Below are 20,222 nucleotides of genomic sequence, written 5' to 3'. Positions count from 1 at the left end.
ACATGCCAGGAATGTGAGCAGGTCCTCAGGACACCAGGGCCATCTTGCCCCCCTTCCCAGCTCCGAGCCCCTCAAGGACAGACAGTGGCACTGGCGGGTGGCACTACCCCAAAGGGCAAACAGATTTATTGGGGCTATAGCCAGGCGATCAGCGGTTGGACTTGGCCACACGCTCCAGCTCGTCTTTCTTCTTGATAGCGTAGGAGTTGGAGGAGCCCTGCAAGGAAGCACACAGTCAGTGCTGGGTACTGGAGGAATCCCCCACCCCGACTTCTGGCCGTGTCGTCACCTACCTTGGCCGCATTAATGAGCTCATCTGCCAGGCACTCAGCGATGGTCTTGATGTTCCGGAAGGCAGCCTCACGAGCACCTGTGCACAGCAGCCAGATGGCCTAGGGAGTACAGGACTCAGCTAAGCCTGGGGCAGGGGATGTCCCCAAACCAGGCAGGGCTCCCAACAAATGTCGGCTACCATGCTGTTGCCTACTGAGACAAGGCACAGCCGGAGCCCTCAAAAATAAGTGTAGATACAGAGGCTGAGGTTAGGTGCCCGATGACAGACTTGAGACCTGCCATGATAGTGCTCTTGGCCTGGACCCTTGACTGAAAACGAACAGTTGCAAAGGGTATGCTGGAGACAGCTGCATAAATGGGACACTGAGGGAATACTGGCTATTTGACTGCTATTAAATTCCTCAGGAGGGAGTGATGGTGAGGATAAAACATCCATGTTCCTAGAGACACCCACGAAGTGTTCGGGGGGAAATGGTTATAATGTCTGCAATTGATTCTCAAATGGTCCAAGAAACACACACACACACACACACACAGTGTGTGTAAAAATACATACCCAAATGAAACTGCACCTCAGCCAATATGACCCAGAAAAAGGCTTAGAGCTAAGACCTGCCCTGCACTAATGGGAATCCAGGAAGGCTTCCTGGAGGAAATGACACTCCAGGTAAAACATGCAGACAGGGATGAGCCTTCCCACTTGCCAGCTCTGGCCTGGGAAGGACTCCACCAGGGCCTGATTGCTGCTCCAACCCAGCCGCATATGCCCAAAGCCCTAAGCCCACCTGATTTACACGGCGCAGAGGAGACACATCCACAGCCTGTCGCCTCACTGTTCCAGCTCGCCCAATGCGGGTGGAGTCCTCCCGAGGGCCACTATTGATGATGGCATTCACCAGGACCTGCAGGGGATTCTAGGAGACAGGACGGCCATAAGCCTGACAGCCAGCCCGCATCCCTGCCGCTGCTCAGCCCTGTGATCTGGAGGAACCCAGCATGCACTGGGGTGCTCGGCCCCCAGGACTTCGGGCCTACCTCGCCGGTGAGCAGGTGGATGATCTCAAAGGCATGCTTGACGATGCGCACGGTCATGAGCTTCTTGCCGTTGTTGCGGCCATGCATCATCATGGAGTTGGTGAGGCGCTCCACAATGGGGCACTGTGCCTTGCGGAAGCGCTTGGCTGCATAGCGCCCTGCACTGTGGGGCAGGTATTTGGCATACTTTTCCTTCACCGCGATATAATCCTGGGGCAAGAGAGAGGACTGCGGTCAGGAGCACCCACTCAGGGCAGTCCCCACCCACCTGTGTGGGCTTAGCTGTGAGCCTCTGCTATCATGAAAAAATAAGAGTTAAACAAGTGACAATCACTAAAAAGAGGTTTTTGTTTATTTTTTTAAAAAAGGGCACAGCTCAGTGGACCATGTGGGGATTAAATGGGCAACCTTGATGTTATCAGCACCACGCTCCAACCAACTGAGCTAACTGGCCACCCCAGCACTTCCTTCTTAATGGGAGTGGGCTCGAGAACTACTGGGTTCCTCAAACTCCACACAATGGATGTCTTAGATCATTGGGGAGGGGTGGAGGGTGGGCGGGCTGTCCTGTGCACTGCAAGATATTTAACAGCACGCAGTATGCCAGGAACACCCCTCAGTTTGGACACCGAAAAATGTCACTGACATTGCCAAATGTCCCACAGGGATCAGGGGTGGGGCAGGAATCACTCCAGAGAACACTTGTTTTTTAAAAGAATCATACAACAATTCTTCCTACACATACATACATTTCTTAAGAAAATGTTTGGAAAACACCAAAATGGTGATGGTGGGGGGTGGATCAGAGGAACTATGTGTATGTTTAAAGGATAGTCCACTATGAAACATACCCAAGGTCATCCTATTATTTACACGTGAGGATATATACAAGCCACGTTTTGCTAGAAATACAACCAACAACAGGAAAAGGACAGGAGATTCTGATACTGGATTGACTGTTACCTATGCTAGAGAACCACCTGCACAAACAGGCAAGTAAGCCATGAGTTTTCATGCAGGAAAAAAATGCAAGCACCAACTGTCTGTCCCACACTAGAGCCCTGCACAGCTTTCAAAACAGGGAGACCACTGGTACTGCGGACTTCTGCTTCCCCAGCCCCTAAGACAGCACTAAGGAAAAGTGAAAAATAGTTTTTACATTTTTCAAGGGTTGTACAAAAAGAGAAAACCAGGAAGTAAACATATATATGACAAAAACTACATGTGATCCACAAAAACTAAAACATTTACCGTGTGGTGCTTTAAGTTGCAGAACCCCCAACAAACCCATGAATGTCTACAAGACATTGAGAGTGAAAAACAGGGCTGTTACTAATGACAGTCTCAGGGTACTCAGTCTCTCTGCTCTGAGAAGCAACGAAATGTTTTAATTTCTTCTATAACAAAAAAGGGACAACAATGAATATAATCCAACCTTAATTTTATTCATCTTTGTACTAATACAGTCACAAAATATAACTGTTGGTTTATAAAGGGCCCACGAAAGTGCTAATAAGGACAAGTGTAAAAGATCAAAACAAAAACAAAACGAGACGGTGCTGGGCAACTGGATTTTACATGCAAAAAAATGATGTTGGACCCTTACACTTTAAAGTGTTAACAATCGTGATTTTATGTGTATGTTGCTACAAAACAAAAAACAACCCATGAGATGTGATGCTCCTAAAGAACCATCTTGTGACAAAAACTGTAGCAACCTCTGAATAGGACACGAGGAAAAATGGACGTGGTGGTCCAGGGATCACCCTTTCTCCTGTCATGTCTTCAACTCCTGACTTAGTAGGACAGCTACAAGTTTCAAGTGTTCCCACCCCCAGGTGGTAAGTACAACCACCACATCCCTCCTCACCTGCAGGGAAATGTCATTGATCTGCACATCATCGGTGCTCCACTTCCCAAAGAGCTTGATGTCAGGGGTCTCTGCTACTGCAGGTGCAGCAGTCTCCCACTCCGTCATCCTAGGGATAGCAATTGTTAAGAGCCCAGGCACCCCGACCACTGACTCCAAAACCTGTCCACATACCGTGAATTCGGATGTTGAGGAACCAAAGCGGCTGTGAAATTCTGGGTCCACTTTTCTGAGCCCTAGAGAAACCACTTAGCTGTCAGCAAGATGCACCTGTCTCTCCCCCAGGACCCCTGGGGCCAAGAACTGGCAGGCATCGGGTCCACAGCGATAGCATGGACCACAGCTGGACAGGTGATGCCAAATGCCCTGAAAAGGCATTCCACTGGAGTTCAAATCCCGGGCATGTCATTAACGAGCTCTGTCTGCGACGCTGGCAAAGCCAACTAACGGCTTTGGACTCATCTTCCTCAGGAATACAGAAACGTTACCGGCCATCAAAGACTATTGCACGAACTCTGCATGTTATCAAGGCAAAGGCTGCGGTTCGTGGCTGATACCAACGAGGCACTCGGGGTTGTTATTCAGGGAAAAACTGCACAAGCCGAGAGTGTATCGTGCATCTCAGAACAACGCAAACTTCCTATCTCAATGTGCAGTTACAGAGGAAAAACCCACAATCCGGAACTCCGCTTCGGACAGAGCTACGGAGGCAGCCGGGAACCAGCAACGCGGCAAGACGCACACACCCTGCGTCTCCACCTGGTTCCTCGGCGCGTTTTCCGGAGGGAGAGGTGAGGCCCCACAGGGGAAGTCCGGGGCTTCGGGACCCACCACAGGGCTCCCTGTAAGATTCCGGATCGTCCCTCAGATCCCCGACCCTACGGCGGCCTCACCTCAGCGCGCAGAGGGTGCGTCTCTACCACTCGGAGTGCACCACGCGCCGTCTGGGCACAGACAGGAAAAGGCCGCCGTCTGCCCGCCTACGCTTTTAACGGGAGCGAAAACTTCCGGGTCAGAGAGGCTACCCGCGCGCAATAGGTACAGTGTATTCATGGACCAATCTGGAACAAGAATGTAAGAACGTCCTCTGCGCCAGACGGAATACTTAAATGCAGAGCGCATGAGCATTTGCAAAAGTGTCCCCACCAGCGTGCCTGGCGGAAGTCTGACATCCAGTATTTGTCCGGACTTGGGGACCGCAGCACAAGCGCGGAGGACTCCATGAGGCCAGCGCCGCCTTGTCTAATGAAGTCCGGCTCGGGCTCGCCGCTTTGTTCGGCCATTGTCTTCACATCCCACCTACCGCAGGTTTCGAGCGCGGGTAGCCCGTTCGGAGCCTCCACAATTCTCGGTCCGGTCACGACAGCTTCTCAGGCAGCGCGCGCCGCGGTCTCGGGCTGCGGAGTGGGTCCGGGGGCCACGACTGCCCCCCGCTGGTTCCGGTCCCCACGTGCGCATCACTCATGAGTCCGCCCTCTCCCACAATGGTGCGCTCGGGGCCGCAGCGGGCATGAGTCTTGGTGAAGGGACATTTTCTGGCTTGACCCTTCCCTTCACCCCATGTTGATTTCCCCCCTATTGTCTCCTCGATCCGCATTCATCGCGTGCGGGCCGAGGTCGGGGAGGATCGCTGGACGAGGGGCCTAGGGCTTTGCCCAGCAGATGGCCTGAGGGACAGCCCCCACTCTCCTTGGTGGGTGCACTGCCCACTCTGCAGCCATCCCCATTGACCCCGGAGGCCAGAATGAAGAGCACATGCCAGCCCTTACACACACACACACACACACACACACACACACACACACACGCCCTGCCTGTTTGGCACCTTCCAAACCTAGACACTATCTGAGCTGGAACGTGGACTCCATCCTGGTGGGCTTCTCAGAGGCAGCGACCACAATAGCTATACACTCATGCTGGCCGGCAAGATGGCATGGGGCTGTATCTGGCGGACTATGGGGCTCCCCACCTCCCGGTGCCCACCTGAGCCTCCAAAGGGGTGCCAGACACCAAGGGGCCCTGCAAATTGACTTAGGAGGGCGTCCATTTGTCCCTACCAACCCCACTTGCCCACCCCTGGGTATACACATAGCGGGTGCTCAGCCGCATTGTTTGTTTACTGACGGATTGTAAGGGTTCGCACCAGCCCTATCCCAATTCCAGGAGCGTCTCAGACCAGGGACTGGGTACCTTTGGACTGTCATTAATAACAGGAATGCCATTAGTAACAGCTCAGGAGGACTCAGGCCCTGAAGCTGGCCTGGTTTGGGGGTTAGACCTCAGGCTCTGGCAGGGCCACAGGAGCTGCTCCCAGAAGCCGAGGCCCTTACCTCTGCTCTCCACCGTGGTATATGCAGAGCAGCAGCCTTGGGCCTCCCACTGGGGTTTGTGGGGATGGAGAGGGGATAAATGGGTTCCTTCCTGGTCCTGGAGGGATCCTCTCTGATCGTTGGGGGCCCTGCCTCTTCCTGGGGGCTGCCCCTCCGGGAGGTGCTGACTCGGGGAAAGCAGGAAGGCTGGGCAAAGTTAGTGGCACCATTTACCCTCACACTGAACAGGATCCAGAAGGGCTCCTCCTGCTTCTTTCTCTTCAAAAGCTAACAGGGACCCACCCCTCTGAACCTCAGTTTCTCCCTTCAGCATGGAAATGAGAACGGAATCAGACAAGGTTAGTTTGGAGCTTGTGGCCTGGCCATTGGTGGTCACTTGATAATGGACATCTTTATAGACATCACAAGGTGACCCGCCGTGCTTTGGAGGGATATGAATTTAGAACAGTCTCACAGATTAATGATGGCTGCGATTTGGGGGTACAAGCCACAAATTGGGGGACAACGGGGACCTAGACTTGAGGGGAAAATCTAAGGCCTTAACTGGAAAAGCAGGGACCTGGATTTGGGAAGACCCAGAGGCAGGAATTGGAGAACGACTAGAGACGAATATTGGGGAAGAACCAGGCATCAGAATTTGGCGTAACCTGAGATGGGAATTTAGAAAATTATAGGTCACAGAGCCGGGAGGACCCGACCTTCGGGATTTGGGAGGGGGGAGTCTAAGGACACGGCCTAAATCTTCGCGGAGCACTCAGGCACTCCTCACTCCCGCCCAAGGGACGTGCAGACCAGTGGACCCAGGCTGGAAGTCCTGCCCCTCCTCTGGGAGTGACCAATCACCAGCATGCAAGTAATTGGCGGAATGATGTGAGGCGTCTCCAAGGCAACAGCGAGTCGCAGGAAACCTCCAGTTTTCCTCCGAAGCGGACGTCTCCACCCTTCCCGGTAGGCTTGGCGGTCGCCACGGTAAGCATGGTGCTCAGTCATGCCTGGACAAGTTTGCTCATTATTTTTCTGTCCGTTTTTCCACTGCATCGGCTTCCAGGCGGAACTACATTTCCCTCAAGCCTCTGAGCTGGCTCCTACAAGCCTTTGCTACAGGTTCCTTTAGGCCTGAAAGAAGGCGGGAGGAAGTCTGCATCCTGGCTTCCTCTGGAGGTCTCTTGGTGGGGTGGAGGGGGTGGAAAGGTACCCTGGACACCGTGCCGAGGAACCACCGAGAACCACTGGAGAACCAGTGAGACGAAGTCCTCCTCCAGAGCAGCACACTAGGGGTGACGCTATTGAGCGAGCGGCTGGGCCCCTGCACTTCAGGTTCGGGAGGAGTTGTTTTGGATCCGAGGAGGGGGGTAGGACTATGGCTGGCCTGGGATGGGCAGCGGTTTAGAGGGGGCGACGGGCCTGGGACACTTGCTGTGTATGGACCTCCGGTTCGAGGCCGCTTTCGCGGCCCAGTGTGCAGAGATCAGGATTTGTAGAAAGCTCTACACTCACAAGAGAATCAGCTGGGGTATCTCCAAAAGCTGGAGATGGCTGAGGCAGTGTCTGGAGCCTTGGCACACAGTAGCTTTCCATAAATGCCTGCTCAATGGACAACCATTTTATACATTAGCTAAAAGCAGCTACAGTTTTCTGAGTGCCTGCTAGGCACTATCCAGCCCGGGGTCAAGACTGTTAAACAGATTGATTCATTTTGTCCTCACTCCAAGTCTAGGAAGGTGGCAGCATCCTGTCCATTTTACAGATGGGGAATGAGGGTTCAAAGAGAGGAAGCCTTCAGATCTTCAGGAATCTGAACATTTTACCGCCCAGAGACACTGCAGGGCTTCAAATGCAGATTGGGGCCACCTGGAAAGAACTAGAGCTCACAACCCCCTCATGAGATGGTTGCCCATGTTTCCCCACTTTACAGGTGGGGAAACAGGTGTAGGCAGGAAAACCATGCATCCCAGGCTGAATCCATGCAGCCAGACTCAGAGCCACATTCAACAGCAAGGTCAAGTGTTGGACTTTGTCCTAAACCCCTGCCCCACTCCAGATGATAGAGGACAGTATGGTAGAGGACAGTAGAGGAGAGGGGAGGAACCAAACCTGGAGAGGCAAGGAGGTCACTCCCTGACCACCTCACCCACTGAGCTAGCTGGCTGCCTTCAGTTCCTGCTGAAATTCCTTTATGCCTCTGCCCTTTTTACAGCTTTCAAGACTCTTGAGCAAATTTGGCTAAGCCATCCAGAATGCCTCAGCTGCTGGGGTTTGCTTTCATGGCTCCTGCTACCTTTTCCCCTCCTGGAAACTACTGGCCTCTCTATTTTTACTCAGCTTGTCCAGATCCTGCAACCAGTTCTCTGAGTTGGAGGCCAGCCTCAACTTCGAAGTTCCAGCAGCCCAGGACGCTGACCACGGAAGAGTACCTAGGCTGATTCCCACTGAGTTGTCCTTTGCCCTCAGGAGAGGCCTGAGGTGGAACTGAGCACCCTCCACAGAGGACAGAGCTGGGAAACCCCCCTCTCAGGAGGGGGACCTGTGTGGAGGGACAGCAGGCAGCAGGACAACTTCCCCAGGGCACAGGCATCCAGGGTTGTGGCCTTGGCATGAGCTCCAGTCCAGGTACCTGACAATTTGCAGGAGCTGGATTCCTCATGTGAGAGCCCCACTTCCTTTCCAGTACGTGTGTGACCAAGGGTTTCACTCCTGAAGCCCCCTGTGTGTGACCAGTGAGTATAGTGGGGGTGTTTTTGTTGCTGCTCCCAGCATTAGCCTTGGGGAGGGAGGAGGATCCACTTAGTGAACAGACTTCAATAAAAGTGGGGAGGGTATGCAGACCTTCCACAGACCTTGCAGCCAGCCCCCACCCAGACATGTCCCCCACACCAGTGCCTGCCTTCAATTGGACCTCCAACCTCCTTGAGTGCAAGCAACCTCACGCCTGCCTGGACAGAATAAGGCTTTTGTGTAGTGGGCAGCCCTGTGGCAGCACCAGATAATTCACTCCAGGGAGAGGCCCCTTGTATGCACCCAGAGAGCTCTTCCTTTTGGAAGAGCTCAGTGCTTCTCCAGCAGCAGGGCACGCACAGGCATGAGAAGTGCCAGTTTTGGTGAGCCTTGTGCACCAGAGGACCCAGCAGTGAGAAGCCCCAGGTAGTACACTGAACCTTCAGCCAGTGGTGGAACCTACTCACATGCTGGCACACTGTGGGTACAGGGTCCCAGATAGCAGTTTCCGGGCTCTCGACCTCACGTGGAAAGGTGCTGGCTTGGGTAGTAGATGGCCATCAGCTGTCACTAGCTGGCCATCAGCTGTTACCAGTTAGCCCTTAGCCACTAATATAACTGCCATGGCTACGCTAGGGAGTTGGTTGGTTGGCAGAGAAGCGGATTGTGGATTGCGGATCGTGTTGATCCTACTTCCTATGTCTTGCCCAGCCACCAGCGAGAATGGGGTGCAGGAAGACCTCTTGTTGGGTTACTGGCCGATGTTTGCTTTTGTGTCTCGACTAGCCACCATCGAGAATAGTGGTATGACTCTCCTATCGATGGCTCTGTTGTTGTTCCTTTTTGACCTTACCATATCCTGCGTTCTCGTGCAGGGAGTGGTACCAGAGTCCCTGCATGACACATGGCACAGTGAGCAGGGTTCTCTTGGTCAGGTAACGGAGTCATCTGCCCCTGGCCAGGAGGACTTGTGGCCCCCACACAGTGTGTGGTGCCCGGTGGCCGCTGTTCTCATGAGCTGGACCCCCGTAGAGGAGTGGGAAGATGTGGATGGTTCTCCAGCCAGTATAGGCTGGAGAAAGCAAAGGTCGTTGCGGCCCTGTGGGCTGGGAAGTGCTTGCTGAGGCAGCTCGGATGCGGGACTTGTAGTCCCAGGAATAAATGCTTGCTGAGTCCTCGGTGGAGGATGCGGGTGAGGTCAAGGTAGTCCCTCACCCCAGGTTGGGGAGGACTTGGAGCCCTCATCCTGTGGATAGGGCACACACTGTGAGGCCAATGCACAGCCTTTGTAAATAACTGTGGACTGTGGGGAATTGCCTTCCATCCCTGATTTGATGGACCACTTGATTGTTTGGGAACATACCATCATGTAGTGGAACTGGCGGATGTTTTCTTCCTGTGTTTCACCTGGCTGTCAGCAAGACTGTGGTGCAGGAAGACCCCTTGTTGGGGTGCAGGAGGATGTTTGCAACTGGCTGCCATCGAAAATATGTAAACACCTTGGCTGTGAGCCACTATTGTTCCAGCACAGTACCCTGAGAAACCCTTACTGTGCCCAGGAAGTCTGGTGGTACCCTGAGAACCCTGGCTGTGCCCAGAAAGTAGGTGGACATCGAGAGACACTCCCTGAGACATTACTTGAAGTGGACTGAAACTTTTTCTCATGAGCTGGGTTAGTGATACAGGGCCTGTTGCGGAAGACTCTTGTCATATAGATTGTGAGGCAAGACCCTGGAGGGGTGGAGTGTGGGGACAGAGTCCCAGAGAGCAGTTTCCAGGCTGTTGGCCTCACGTGAAAAGGTGCTGGCTCGGGTAGTAGAGGGCCATCAGCTGTTACTGGTTAGCCATTAGCCACTGATATAACTGCCGTGGCTACACCAACAGGTTGGTTGGTTGGTTGGCAGAGAAGTGGATGACAGATTGTGGATTGTGTGGCTCCTACTTCCTGTGTCTCCAACCCAGCTGCCAGCGAGAAGTAGTGGCATGAACCCTCTATCCGTGGCTCCATTGGTGTCCCTTTTTGGCATCACCGTATCCTGCGTTCTTGTGCGGGGAGCGGGACCACCTGCATGCCACACACCCACACTGAGAGCCAGCAATTTGCATTCGTTTCTCTGCGGCAACTGTGGCAAGGCCCTCATTAGCCACCAGGGTAGGCACACGGGCAAGCGGCCTTCTGAGTGCCCTTCAGCCACCACTCCCTCCAACCTCATTGAGCATGGCAAGCTCCACTCAAGAGTTTCAAACCAAGCCCTTACTTTGTCCTTGGACAGGGAGACAAACCCCAAGACAGAGCATTCAATCAAGAGAGGGAGCCGGACAGTCCCAGCGCCTCTGAGACATACAATGGGAGCAGTTGGGTGGTGTCACACACTGGGTTGCTGAGCTAAACTGGCTAACAAAACTCAGTGTGTCTATGTGGGGCAGGAGCCAAGGAATAGATGGGCACAAGATAAGTGGGTGGGAAACCTGACCAGCTTATTCTACCCAGATGAACAAACGTAGTTAACATCACTTTGGGGTGGGGGGCTGTAGTTCTCAAACAGGGATATCAGAATCAACAGTGGAGCTTTGACACCGAGATGCTTGAGCTCCACTCCCAGCGGTGTGGCAAGTAACATGCTCGCCGGGACATTTCCAAGCCCTCCAGGTTTTTTCCACCCCAGCGAGGCTGAGAAGGGCCGAATCTCCCAGAAGTCTGACTGGAAGCAAGGGCTAGCAATCATCGTAATGGCCAATCACCCGGTTTGCCAGGCTCCCGGTGGGCGGGACTGTCCTCATCCGTCTCCTTGGCGATGACACAGGTTTGTGCCTCGTAAATTGGGTGTAGACTGCCTCAGTGGCCTTGACAGGATTTCGGAGCGCAAAGGGACTGCGCTTCCCAGCAGTCCGGGCGAGGGCTGCCGCCTACGCTTGAGGCGGGACCAAATCAGTGCGGCGGCAGCTGGGAGGAGGAGCGAGGAAGGCTCCGCGTGGCCTGAGGGGCGGGGACCAGGACACGTACGGCCGCCCCCGGCGAGTAAGTGGCGTTCTGCTTGACCCGCGACCCCAGCCCGTTGGGCGCGTCCGCTCGTTCCCTCCCCAGCCCCGCGCTCGCTCGGGGACCGGAGCCCAGGCCTGACGCGCGCGCACTCCGGTCCTCATGCTCAGGGTTCCGGCTGGCCGTGGCGCGTCGGGCGGGTGTGATCGCTCTGGTTCTGGCTCCCATGTCCCGCATCTTGAGTGTGGAGATGAGGCCCACGATGGGAGGCACCAGGCCCAGGACCCCTCGTGGCGACTCTCGGAATCAAGACCATCTTCTCCTGTGGCTGACACTGGCCTCCCCGCTGCCTCTCGTTTGGCCTCCCGGCCTTTGCACTTGCCATTCCCTTGTCTCCAGACCCGGTGACTCCTCCTCAGTCCCAATGTCCCCTCCTCGAAGAGGCCGAAGAAGCCGCTGCCTCCCTCTCTCATGCTCTCACATCACTTTCTTTAATTTTCTCCTGTTCCTCTCTTGCCTGTGCTTATCTTAGTCACTCCCTGTAAGCGCCTGGTTTGGCTCCGCTGTGTCGCCCGACCCTGACCAACCCTGACACAGTCGACGTCCTGCGACTGCTGAAGCTCGTCAGATGGGCCCACGCGGGAGGAGGCACCATGGGGAGGACAGCCACAGAAAGGAGTTGTGCCGGCACTCAGGGCACTCCTGCCCTACTGCGTGTCCTACTGTAAAAGAGGACAGACCGGCTAGGGTCTGTGTCGCCTGGGGCTGTCAGTGGGGGTGAAGGTTGGTCTGTGACCCAGAGAGGTGGAGCCACCCTGGGCTTGGCATGGAGTCCATCCTCCACACCTCAAAGCTGCCTATGTTGACCTCGGCCAACATCCTCTTATCAGCTTCAGCAGGCTGAGTCCAAGCTATGAGGACGGTCAGCCTCACTGGCCGCTTTCCTGTGTGCTGTTGCCCTGTGGTTCTGCAGGGCGCAGTCCGGGACACGTTAACTTCTCAGCCCTCCTGTCTGCTGGAAGGTGGCTGCTCTGTGTCCCATTCCTAGCAGCCCGGGCAGCACTTAGAAAGCCTGGGTGAACGCTCAGGGTACAGAGCAGATGAGAGGTCACTGTCAGAACACCTGGGACAGATGCAGTGCAGGGTTGGGACATGCCCTCGGGGTCCCTTGCCATGCTCTGCTCCAATGGCTCCAGATCATCCAGGTACAGGTAGGTAGTGTGACTGTGCAGGTTGGAAGCAGGCTGGGGCGGGGTGGGGGAGGGACAGAGCCGCAGCCATCATTGGAGGCTTCCACCTGCTGTGTCTAGTGCTGGGAGGCAGGTTTTTGTCCCAGCAGATGAGCAGAGGAGCTCCCTGTGGGCATGCGGTGTCTGGTGACAGTTCTGGAGATGCCCTGTGTACATAGCTAACGGTTATCCCTCGGCCCTATCGCTTCCTGCCAGGTGGGGGCTGGTTTTTCTTCCTGGGACTGTCCAGTCTTCTCTGACACTCTGCCTAGGCATCTGTCTCCACCTCACCAGGGCCCAGGAGGTCCCTCTCAACCAAACCATCCTGTTGAGTGTCTGGACCAGTCTCTTCCTCACTTTCTGGTGGCTGCTGTAACAAATTACTACCAACTGGGTGGCTTAAAATAACAGAAATGGATTCTCTCAGCTCTGGAGGCCAGATCTGCAATGATGGTGTTGACAGGGTGACACTCTGAAGCTCTGAGGCAGAAAGCATGCCGTGTCCTAACTTCAGGTGGTTCCAGGTGTTCCGTGGCGTATGGCTGCTGCCCTCCAGTCCTTGCTTCCTCCTCGTCTCTGCCTCCCTTTTATAAACATACCTGTCATTGGATTTAGGGCCCACCGGGGAATTCAGGAAGACCTCAGGTCAAGATCCTTACTTACATCTACAAACTTGTCCCAAATGGGGTCACATTCAAAGGTTCTGGAGATTAGGGTGTGTAGGTATCTTTTGAGGGGTGGGGGTACCACTCAAGCCACTACCACCTCCTTCAGAGGAGCCTGCTCAATTGTGGGTGACCTCATGCCCAGAACACCATCCTGTGGCCCGTCCTCAGAGTCCATGGTGATTGGCCATCCTGGGTGTCTTCTCCCACCCCGACAAGTCCTTGGCCTCCAGACCCCTAGGGGTCCAGGAGGTCATGCTGAGTGTTGGCCTGGGGCCCTGCTCTGGCTGCCAACTACTATGCAAACCAGGGCATGAGGCCAGCAGCCATGACCCTGCATTCACAAGAAGCCCTGGGACAGGAGCATGGCAGGCACCCAGGTTCCATTGTCCCTCACACCTGGCACAGAGCACCCTGTGTGCTCTCAGAGGGACCCGGATCCCAACTGTGGGGCTTCTGGGATGCACAACTGTAGAAGCCCTGCTCCTTCCCTAGGGATGATGCACAGAAACCCGGGTGCCTGCTGTCCTACTGCTTAGCACTCACTGTGGGGCCCCTTCCTCTGTGTGAGGGGCCCGAATTTGCCCTGGAGTTACAGTTATACAAGGAGGAAGGGAGTGACAGAATCCCCACATCAGTGCTCATGGCTAGGGAGCCCCTTTCCATGTGTGGGGATCTTGGATCCCAGCCTGGTCGTGTCCCTGGACTGATCCCCTTAGTAGAGAGTTGTGGGGGTCTCCCCAGCAGCTCTGCAGTTGCCCCCCCCCCGCAGGGTCAGCCTGGCCTCTGCAAAACCTCCCATGCCCAGAAGCAGAGGCTTGGGGTGCAGGGCAGACTGGGGAGGTGTGTGGGATGGGCCTGTTCTGCACAGCTCTCTGTGGAACCAGTGGGCAACCTGAGGGTGGAGGACAGGGTTCCATGGTCACACGGAATGGGGCATGAGTACCCACGCCCCGTGTCCTGCCTGAGTCTTGCCCTTGCCAAGTCACAGCTTCCTATCTGTAAGTCAGTACTAGCAGTGCCCTGGGGCTCGGGACACTGTAAGGTATCGCCCTGTGCCCCTGCATGCTGCCTGTTATTCCCAGTAGGCGTGTCCAGCTCCCTATGAAGAGTTTCCTTCTTGAGATGAGTGGTTTAAGAGATACCTGGTTGAAGAAAAGTCTGTGTCCTGGGGGGAGAATGCTGTCAACCTAGAGTTTAAGCTTCTGATGTGAAAACTCTGCTTGGTTGGTGTGCAGTCCTCTTGGCCAAGATAATGTTTTATTTTTACCTAGCATTTTTAAAGACCGTGTTTTTCTTATTATGAAAGTGTTGTTCACACACACACACACACACACACACACACACACACACACCCGTTCACCCTAGCAGTGCTGTTGCTGTGGCCGGGGACCACATGACATCCTGGATGGGCTCACCCAGGCTGCCCTAGGACACACACCAGGGCACGCTTATGGCAGGAACTCTGTGCCATGGCTGCATCCCATTTTTTTTAAAGGTACAATTCACATAACATAAATGAACCATTTTAAAGTGTACAATTCAGGTCAGCTCTTAGTGTATTTTTTTAGTTTTAATATATTTACTAAGTGTACAACCATAACCATTATCTAATTCCAGAACATTTTCAGCACCCCAAAATTAAACTCCGTACTCACTAAACAGTTATTCCCCATTCTTCCTCCCCTCTCAGCCCCTGGCAACCACTAATCCACTCTTTGTTTTTGGATTTGCCTATTCTAGATTTCTCATATAAATGGAATTATACAATATGTGGTCTTTTTGTGTCTGGTTTCTTTCATTGAATATGTTTTCTGAGGTCAAACCATGTATCAGTACTTCATTCCTTTTTTTTTGCTGAGTAAGTAGTCCATTATATGGATGGACCACATTCTGTTTATCTGTTCATCGTTGATGGACATTTGTGTTGTTTCCACATTTTTGGCCATTATAAAAACGGCTGCTACGAAAATTTGTGTACAAGTTTTGCTCAAATTTCATTTCTCTTGGGTAGAACCTAGGAATGGAATTGCCATGCCCCATATTCTAGAGCAAACACCTCCTTTGACCTCCGCCAGGTGTGGCTCACGAGGACCCCTCAGGAGTCATGCCCCTGAGCCTGCCCATCAGCCCTGGGCATGATTTCCACTGTAGGTTAGATTTATATACACCTACTATTGGGCTGGCCAGCTTTGGTAGGGGTGGGGCCCTCAGCTGCTAGCTACCCAGTACACCCTGTCATCCCCACCCCTGTTCTCGGAAGCTGCACCGTCAGCACCTCAGGGTGGACAGCAAACAAACAGGTGAGGATAGCAGCCAGCCCACTTCCTACTTGGAAAGAATGTCCTTGAACTCTAATCCACAATGTTTGCTTCTCTCTCGTATCCTCCCACAGGCCCACACAGTGATGGGTCACTCTCTAAGGGTCCCGTGGACAGTCTGGCATCGGTTGACATGCTAGTGTTCATTGTCACTCAGATGTGCTCACACTTGCTGGGAGAAGTTCCTAACTCTAGTGGCTCTAAGCACCCCTCTCCTTGGGTCTTAAGCTCCAGCTGCTAATTTGTCAGGTGGAGAAACCAAGGCACAAAGTGGCCATTGCCACAGTGTGGGAAGGGGTTGGCTTTTCAAGGAGTAAGTCCTGATCAGTGCCACCCACAGGGAAGGAGCCAGCAGGGACCCATACCCTCGTGGCTCCATGAAGTCTTAGTCAACCCAGACCCTGAGAGCGACTTTGAGGTGCAGGTGGGGTGGGGGTGGGGTGGGGAGGGCGGGCCGCACCTGCCATAGTTGAAGGCCAGCTTCCCGCGGGCTCGGAGGGGACAGGCAGGTTGTGCAATTATCACATGTGTGACTGGAGTGAGAGCTGTTTGAGAAACCTCAGGTCACAGCCTCACCTCCCACACTCAGAAAAACAGCCTTCTAAGAGTATGGCAGCAACAGCTGAGCTGCTTCTATGGCTTGTCACAATCTGTGGATCGTGTCTACCTTTGCATTTCACCTTTAAACAATCCAGTGTGTCTCATTTCCACTCAAAAACATTTGCCCCCAGAGCACTGACCATTGGTGCATTTCTGCCATTGTGGTTGTGATGTCCAAGGGTAAAAGAATCCACCAGAGATGGTTAGTAGCAGCAACTTGGAAAGCACCCCGTCCACCTGCTCTGAAGTGTCCTTGCTGAAAACGTGTAGAGGGTCTTGGTTAAATGCTTCCTGATTCTTTTAGTTCCTGGTCATGTTATTTCAGGCCACTTGGGATCCAGGGGAACTGTTTATTAGAAATTTGCAAAACTGACGGACAAGGGACAATGAGTCGGGAGATTTGGAGCAAGCAATTTCACTAAATATGCCCAGATTTGTGGAATTTTTTTATAAAAGGATATCTGTCTGTACAGAGAAGGAGTAGAACCTGCACCCTTGTGCTCAGTGAGATGGTGATTTTCTGTGGTCGCATATTCATGTCCCACAGGCTGTGCTGGACAGATCCAACTTCGCTCTGGAAGTAACAAGAACCAAGGGAAAATTCTCATTCTTACCCATGATCCCCTTAATACCGTGTTTCCCCAAAAATAAGACCTAGCTGGACAACCAGCTCTAATGCATCTTTGGAGCAAAAATTAGTATAAGATCTGGTCTTATTTTACTTATTATAAGACCCGGTCTTATCTAACATAAGACCGGGTCTTATATTAATTTTCGCTCCAAAAGAAGCATTAGAGCTGATTGTCCGGCTTGGTCTTATTTTTGGGGAAACATGGTAGGTCAGCTCTCTGAAATCAATGACTGTCACTGATCAGTAACGTGACTCACATGCAAGTTCTGTCTTCTTCTTCCTTTCCATTTTCCTACCACTAGGCGGGCCTTCTGTCTGACGCCTGCATGTGTGTTGATTACACATGAGAATCACTGTCCCTGGTCTGCGTGGTACAGCCGTCCCCCACCGAGCAAGCCCCACCCAGAAGGAACGATTCTGAGCCGAATGTATGTCCTTCACAATCCCAGGCTGAATATTTATAGTTTTGTTTCACCTAAATGGTATCTTGGCACACATAATTTGTTTTCCCAACAAGCCAGAAAAAGCCACTGTGGCAGGCAGAGTAGTACCCACCCTTCCCCTTATCCCCAGCCCTGTGTGTATGTCACCTCACATGGCAAAAGGGGTTATGTGGTATGATTAAGGATCTCAATGTGGGAAGTCATCCTGGGTTAGTCATGATGGCGCTGTGTAATCCCAGGGTCCATACAAGAAGAGGGAGGAGGCTCAGTCCAAGGAGATGTGACAAAGACGCAGAGAGTAATAGATTTGATGTTTTGCTGCAGGCTTCAAAGATGGAAGACTGGGCCAGGAGACAAGGAAAAGAGGTGGCATCTAAAGCTGGCAGATGTGGGTCCTGCCTCCAGAAGGAAGCGATGCTGCTGAAACCTTGGTTTAGGACTCAGCTCCAGTGCTGTAAGACAGTAAACTTGCATTGCTTTAAGCCGCTAAAGTTGTGGTAGTTTGTTATAGCAGCTATAGGAAACTAACAGTCACAGTGAAATATGGAAATTGAGCTGGTAGCTATCAGGCCTTACTGGTGTTGGCTCTCGCTGGAATGATCAGGGCCCCACACTCAGCTGTTTGCATTTGCAGTGAGGTCACCAGACCTGAGAGCCCAGGTTCCTGGGCACAGGTAGGAAGGGGTGGATCTGGCTCACCTCCCAGAAGAGCACGCTTTCAGGAGGCTGGAGGTCAGCAGTGGAGGGGGATTTTGGGGGTGCGTGGCTGAGTAACTGGGATGTCCCTGTTGCTTGAAAGAGGGGACTGCTGAAGTCCCAAGCGAGGGGTGATGGTGGTTCAGCAGCTGGTGAAGAGGAGGGATGATGCTGGTGACCAGAAAGAGGCAGGGAAGCTGGTGCCTTGGTGGCAGTTTCGGGCATGGCCAACCCGAGACTAGGGGTTGGAGGCTCCAGGGTTCCCATCTCCTGGTTTCATTCCTTCTCCCTTTCCCTAGGTTGTGGAGAGCTGGGGGTCACCCAGCAAGCATCGGTCCTGGGGTCCTCATTCTTTGGCCCAGTTCTCCACCTCTCCCCTTCTGGGAACTGTCTACCTCCCTTTCTCTGCTCTGCCAGATCCTACAGCAGGACACCATGTTGGGGGCTGGCCCCAGGATGGAGACTTGGGCTCAGAACTCTGGGCAGGGAGGCATTCCCAAGGCAGATACCCAGGGGCCAAGAGGAGAGACTCAAGACACAGCTGAAGCCTCTGGCAGAGGACCTAGCTAAGAGACGCCTCTCTCAGGAGGGAGACCTGCGTGGAAGAACAGCAGGCGGCAGGATGAGTTCCCCAGGTGGGGGCTCCGGGAGCTGGGGCCTTGGTGTGAGTCCCAGCTCAGAAACCCATCAGACTGCAGGAGCTGGACCCATCATGCAGGAGCGACATGGCTCCACCTCCTCTCAGGAACCTTACCTGGTCACCCCCTAGGGGCGGAAGGCTGGGAAGGGCCCCTGCGGAGCCCAGCGGGTGCCAGGGCTTCCAGCCATAGTTCTTGCTGGGCTCAGCATCACAGAGCACCCCCTGGGGAGAAGCCTCCCATGTGTGACCAATCTGGGGCCAGGTGCTGCTCTTGAGCTGCTCCTGGGCTCACCTGTGCCAGGTCTACACAGACTATCCATCTGGCAAACAGGGCACAGGAGCCCAGAGATTCCCGAGGACCTGCATCCGACTGTCCTCCAGCAGAGCCCCCTGGTAGGGCTGTCTGGCGCGGGATGGTGTAGTTGGCGCCGGACGGTGTAGTGAGGCCTTTGCTTGGAGGGCCCCGCTGGCTCCGCAGGACCTGGGGCAGGCAGCAGAGGAGCCCCTAGGCCTTGACGAGCAGCAGCAGATGGGTGAGGGCCCCTTGGTGTGTCCTCCATGCGGCCTGGCCTCGGGTCCTTGTCCCAGCGGCTGTACATGTGTGACAAGTGCGACAAAGCCTTCGTGCGCAACTGCATCCTTGTGTGCCACTGGCGCACACACACCAGCGAGTGGCCCTACACGCTCTCCCAGTACAGCCGCGCCTTCAGCGAGTGCTCTAACCTCAACCAGCACCAGAAGGGGCATCCTACTGTGCCCTGACCTGGGGACGCCCCTGAGTGAGAGGTTGTATTGGGAGGCGATGGGCTTAGGACCCGGCCCCTCGGGGGCTGCACGTGCTGGGAGCGCAGGGGCCACTACAACCGGTGCAGAGGACCACGGCTGGAGAAACTTCCTCCGATGGCAGTCCCGCTGGTGACCCCGGGCCATGCTGGGGACAGGTGTGGCCGGGAGGCGGTTCGCTGTCCTGAGAGCGGTGCATCCCTGCACAGACATGTCTCCAAGTGGTGGCCGACTAATCAGGATGTCCTTAGCAATGAAACTGATGGTCAACTTACTAAAAAGCTATTTGACCTACGTGGCAAATTGTCCAGATCTGGTGTTCAGAAGCCTGACTTGAAATGTGACAATAAACATTCATTTTGTCACCCAGATTCCAGACCTAGGTTGTTTCCAGATGCAATGTCTCTGTACTGAAGGGAGACCTTAAGGAAGGACCAGCCCTGCCACAAGGATAAACAGGCTTTCCTCAAAGGGCCTGTGCCATTTTTCGTGGGGGGAGGAAATACCCATATCAGGGATGGAGAGAGACTTGGTGTCTTGAGGCTAATCCTCAAGCACTTTGTGGTTCACTGGACAGAGCAGGGTTGCATTGTGGTCAGATGACAAAGTGAGTTTGGGCTCGTTGTCTCCCTGTGCACACCCATGTGGTCATGTCCCCAGTTCCTGGGTAAATAATTGGAAGAGACATATTCTGCAATGGCAGAATCCCCACAGCGGCTCTGCGAGGATCCTTAAGGTAGGAAGGACCAAGCAGAAGCCCCTTGGAACATTCCCTCCCTGCCAAGATGGCAAAGCAGACGCAACACCACATCCCCGGGAGAGCTGCAGAGATCAGTGCCCCCATCGAGGACCGGAAAGCCACAGAGGTAGTGATTCCCACTGTACCCCCGTCAGTCAACCCTCCTGCTCCGCCTGCGCAGAAGGTCGGCGGGCCCTGGAGCATGGACAGTGGGTTAGCGTAAGTTTACTAGGTGCCGATTCCAGATGTTG

General features: G+C 54.0%; 1 protein-coding gene and 1 long non-coding RNA gene across 2 annotated transcripts; one reads left to right on the top strand and one right to left on the bottom strand.

Annotated features, from left to right (window-relative positions):
• Positions 1-95: 95 nt before the first annotated feature.
• On the bottom strand, positions 96-4,181 carry RPS5 (ribosomal protein S5). Its single transcript, XM_081032282.1, has 6 exons — positions 4,093-4,181; positions 3,200-3,308; positions 1,330-1,539; positions 1,080-1,208; positions 294-392; positions 96-217 (listed from the first exon to the last, which is right to left on the bottom strand). Exons 2-6 carry the CDS (start codon positions 3,305-3,307, stop codon positions 149-151), a joined length of 615 nt encoding a protein of 204 aa, XP_080888408.1. The 5' UTR covers position 3,308; positions 4,093-4,181; the 3' UTR covers positions 96-148.
• Positions 4,182-4,413: 232 nt separating this feature from the next.
• Positions 4,414-17,600, top strand: LOC308490288. The gene is made up of 3 exons (XR_013992189.1): positions 4,414-6,498; positions 16,973-17,098; positions 17,438-17,600. It is a non-coding gene; the product is annotated as an uncharacterized lncRNA (long non-coding RNA).
• Positions 17,601-20,222: the final 2,622 nt, after the last annotated feature.

Source organism: Rhinolophus hipposideros (genome assembly GCF_964194185.1).
Source record: "Rhinolophus hipposideros genome assembly, chromosome: 21".
Lineage (NCBI taxonomy): Eukaryota > Metazoa > Chordata > Mammalia > Chiroptera > Rhinolophidae > Rhinolophus > Rhinolophus hipposideros.
The sequence above is the reverse complement of the archived record's forward strand: the minus strand, read 5'-3'. Positions and strand labels throughout refer to the sequence as shown.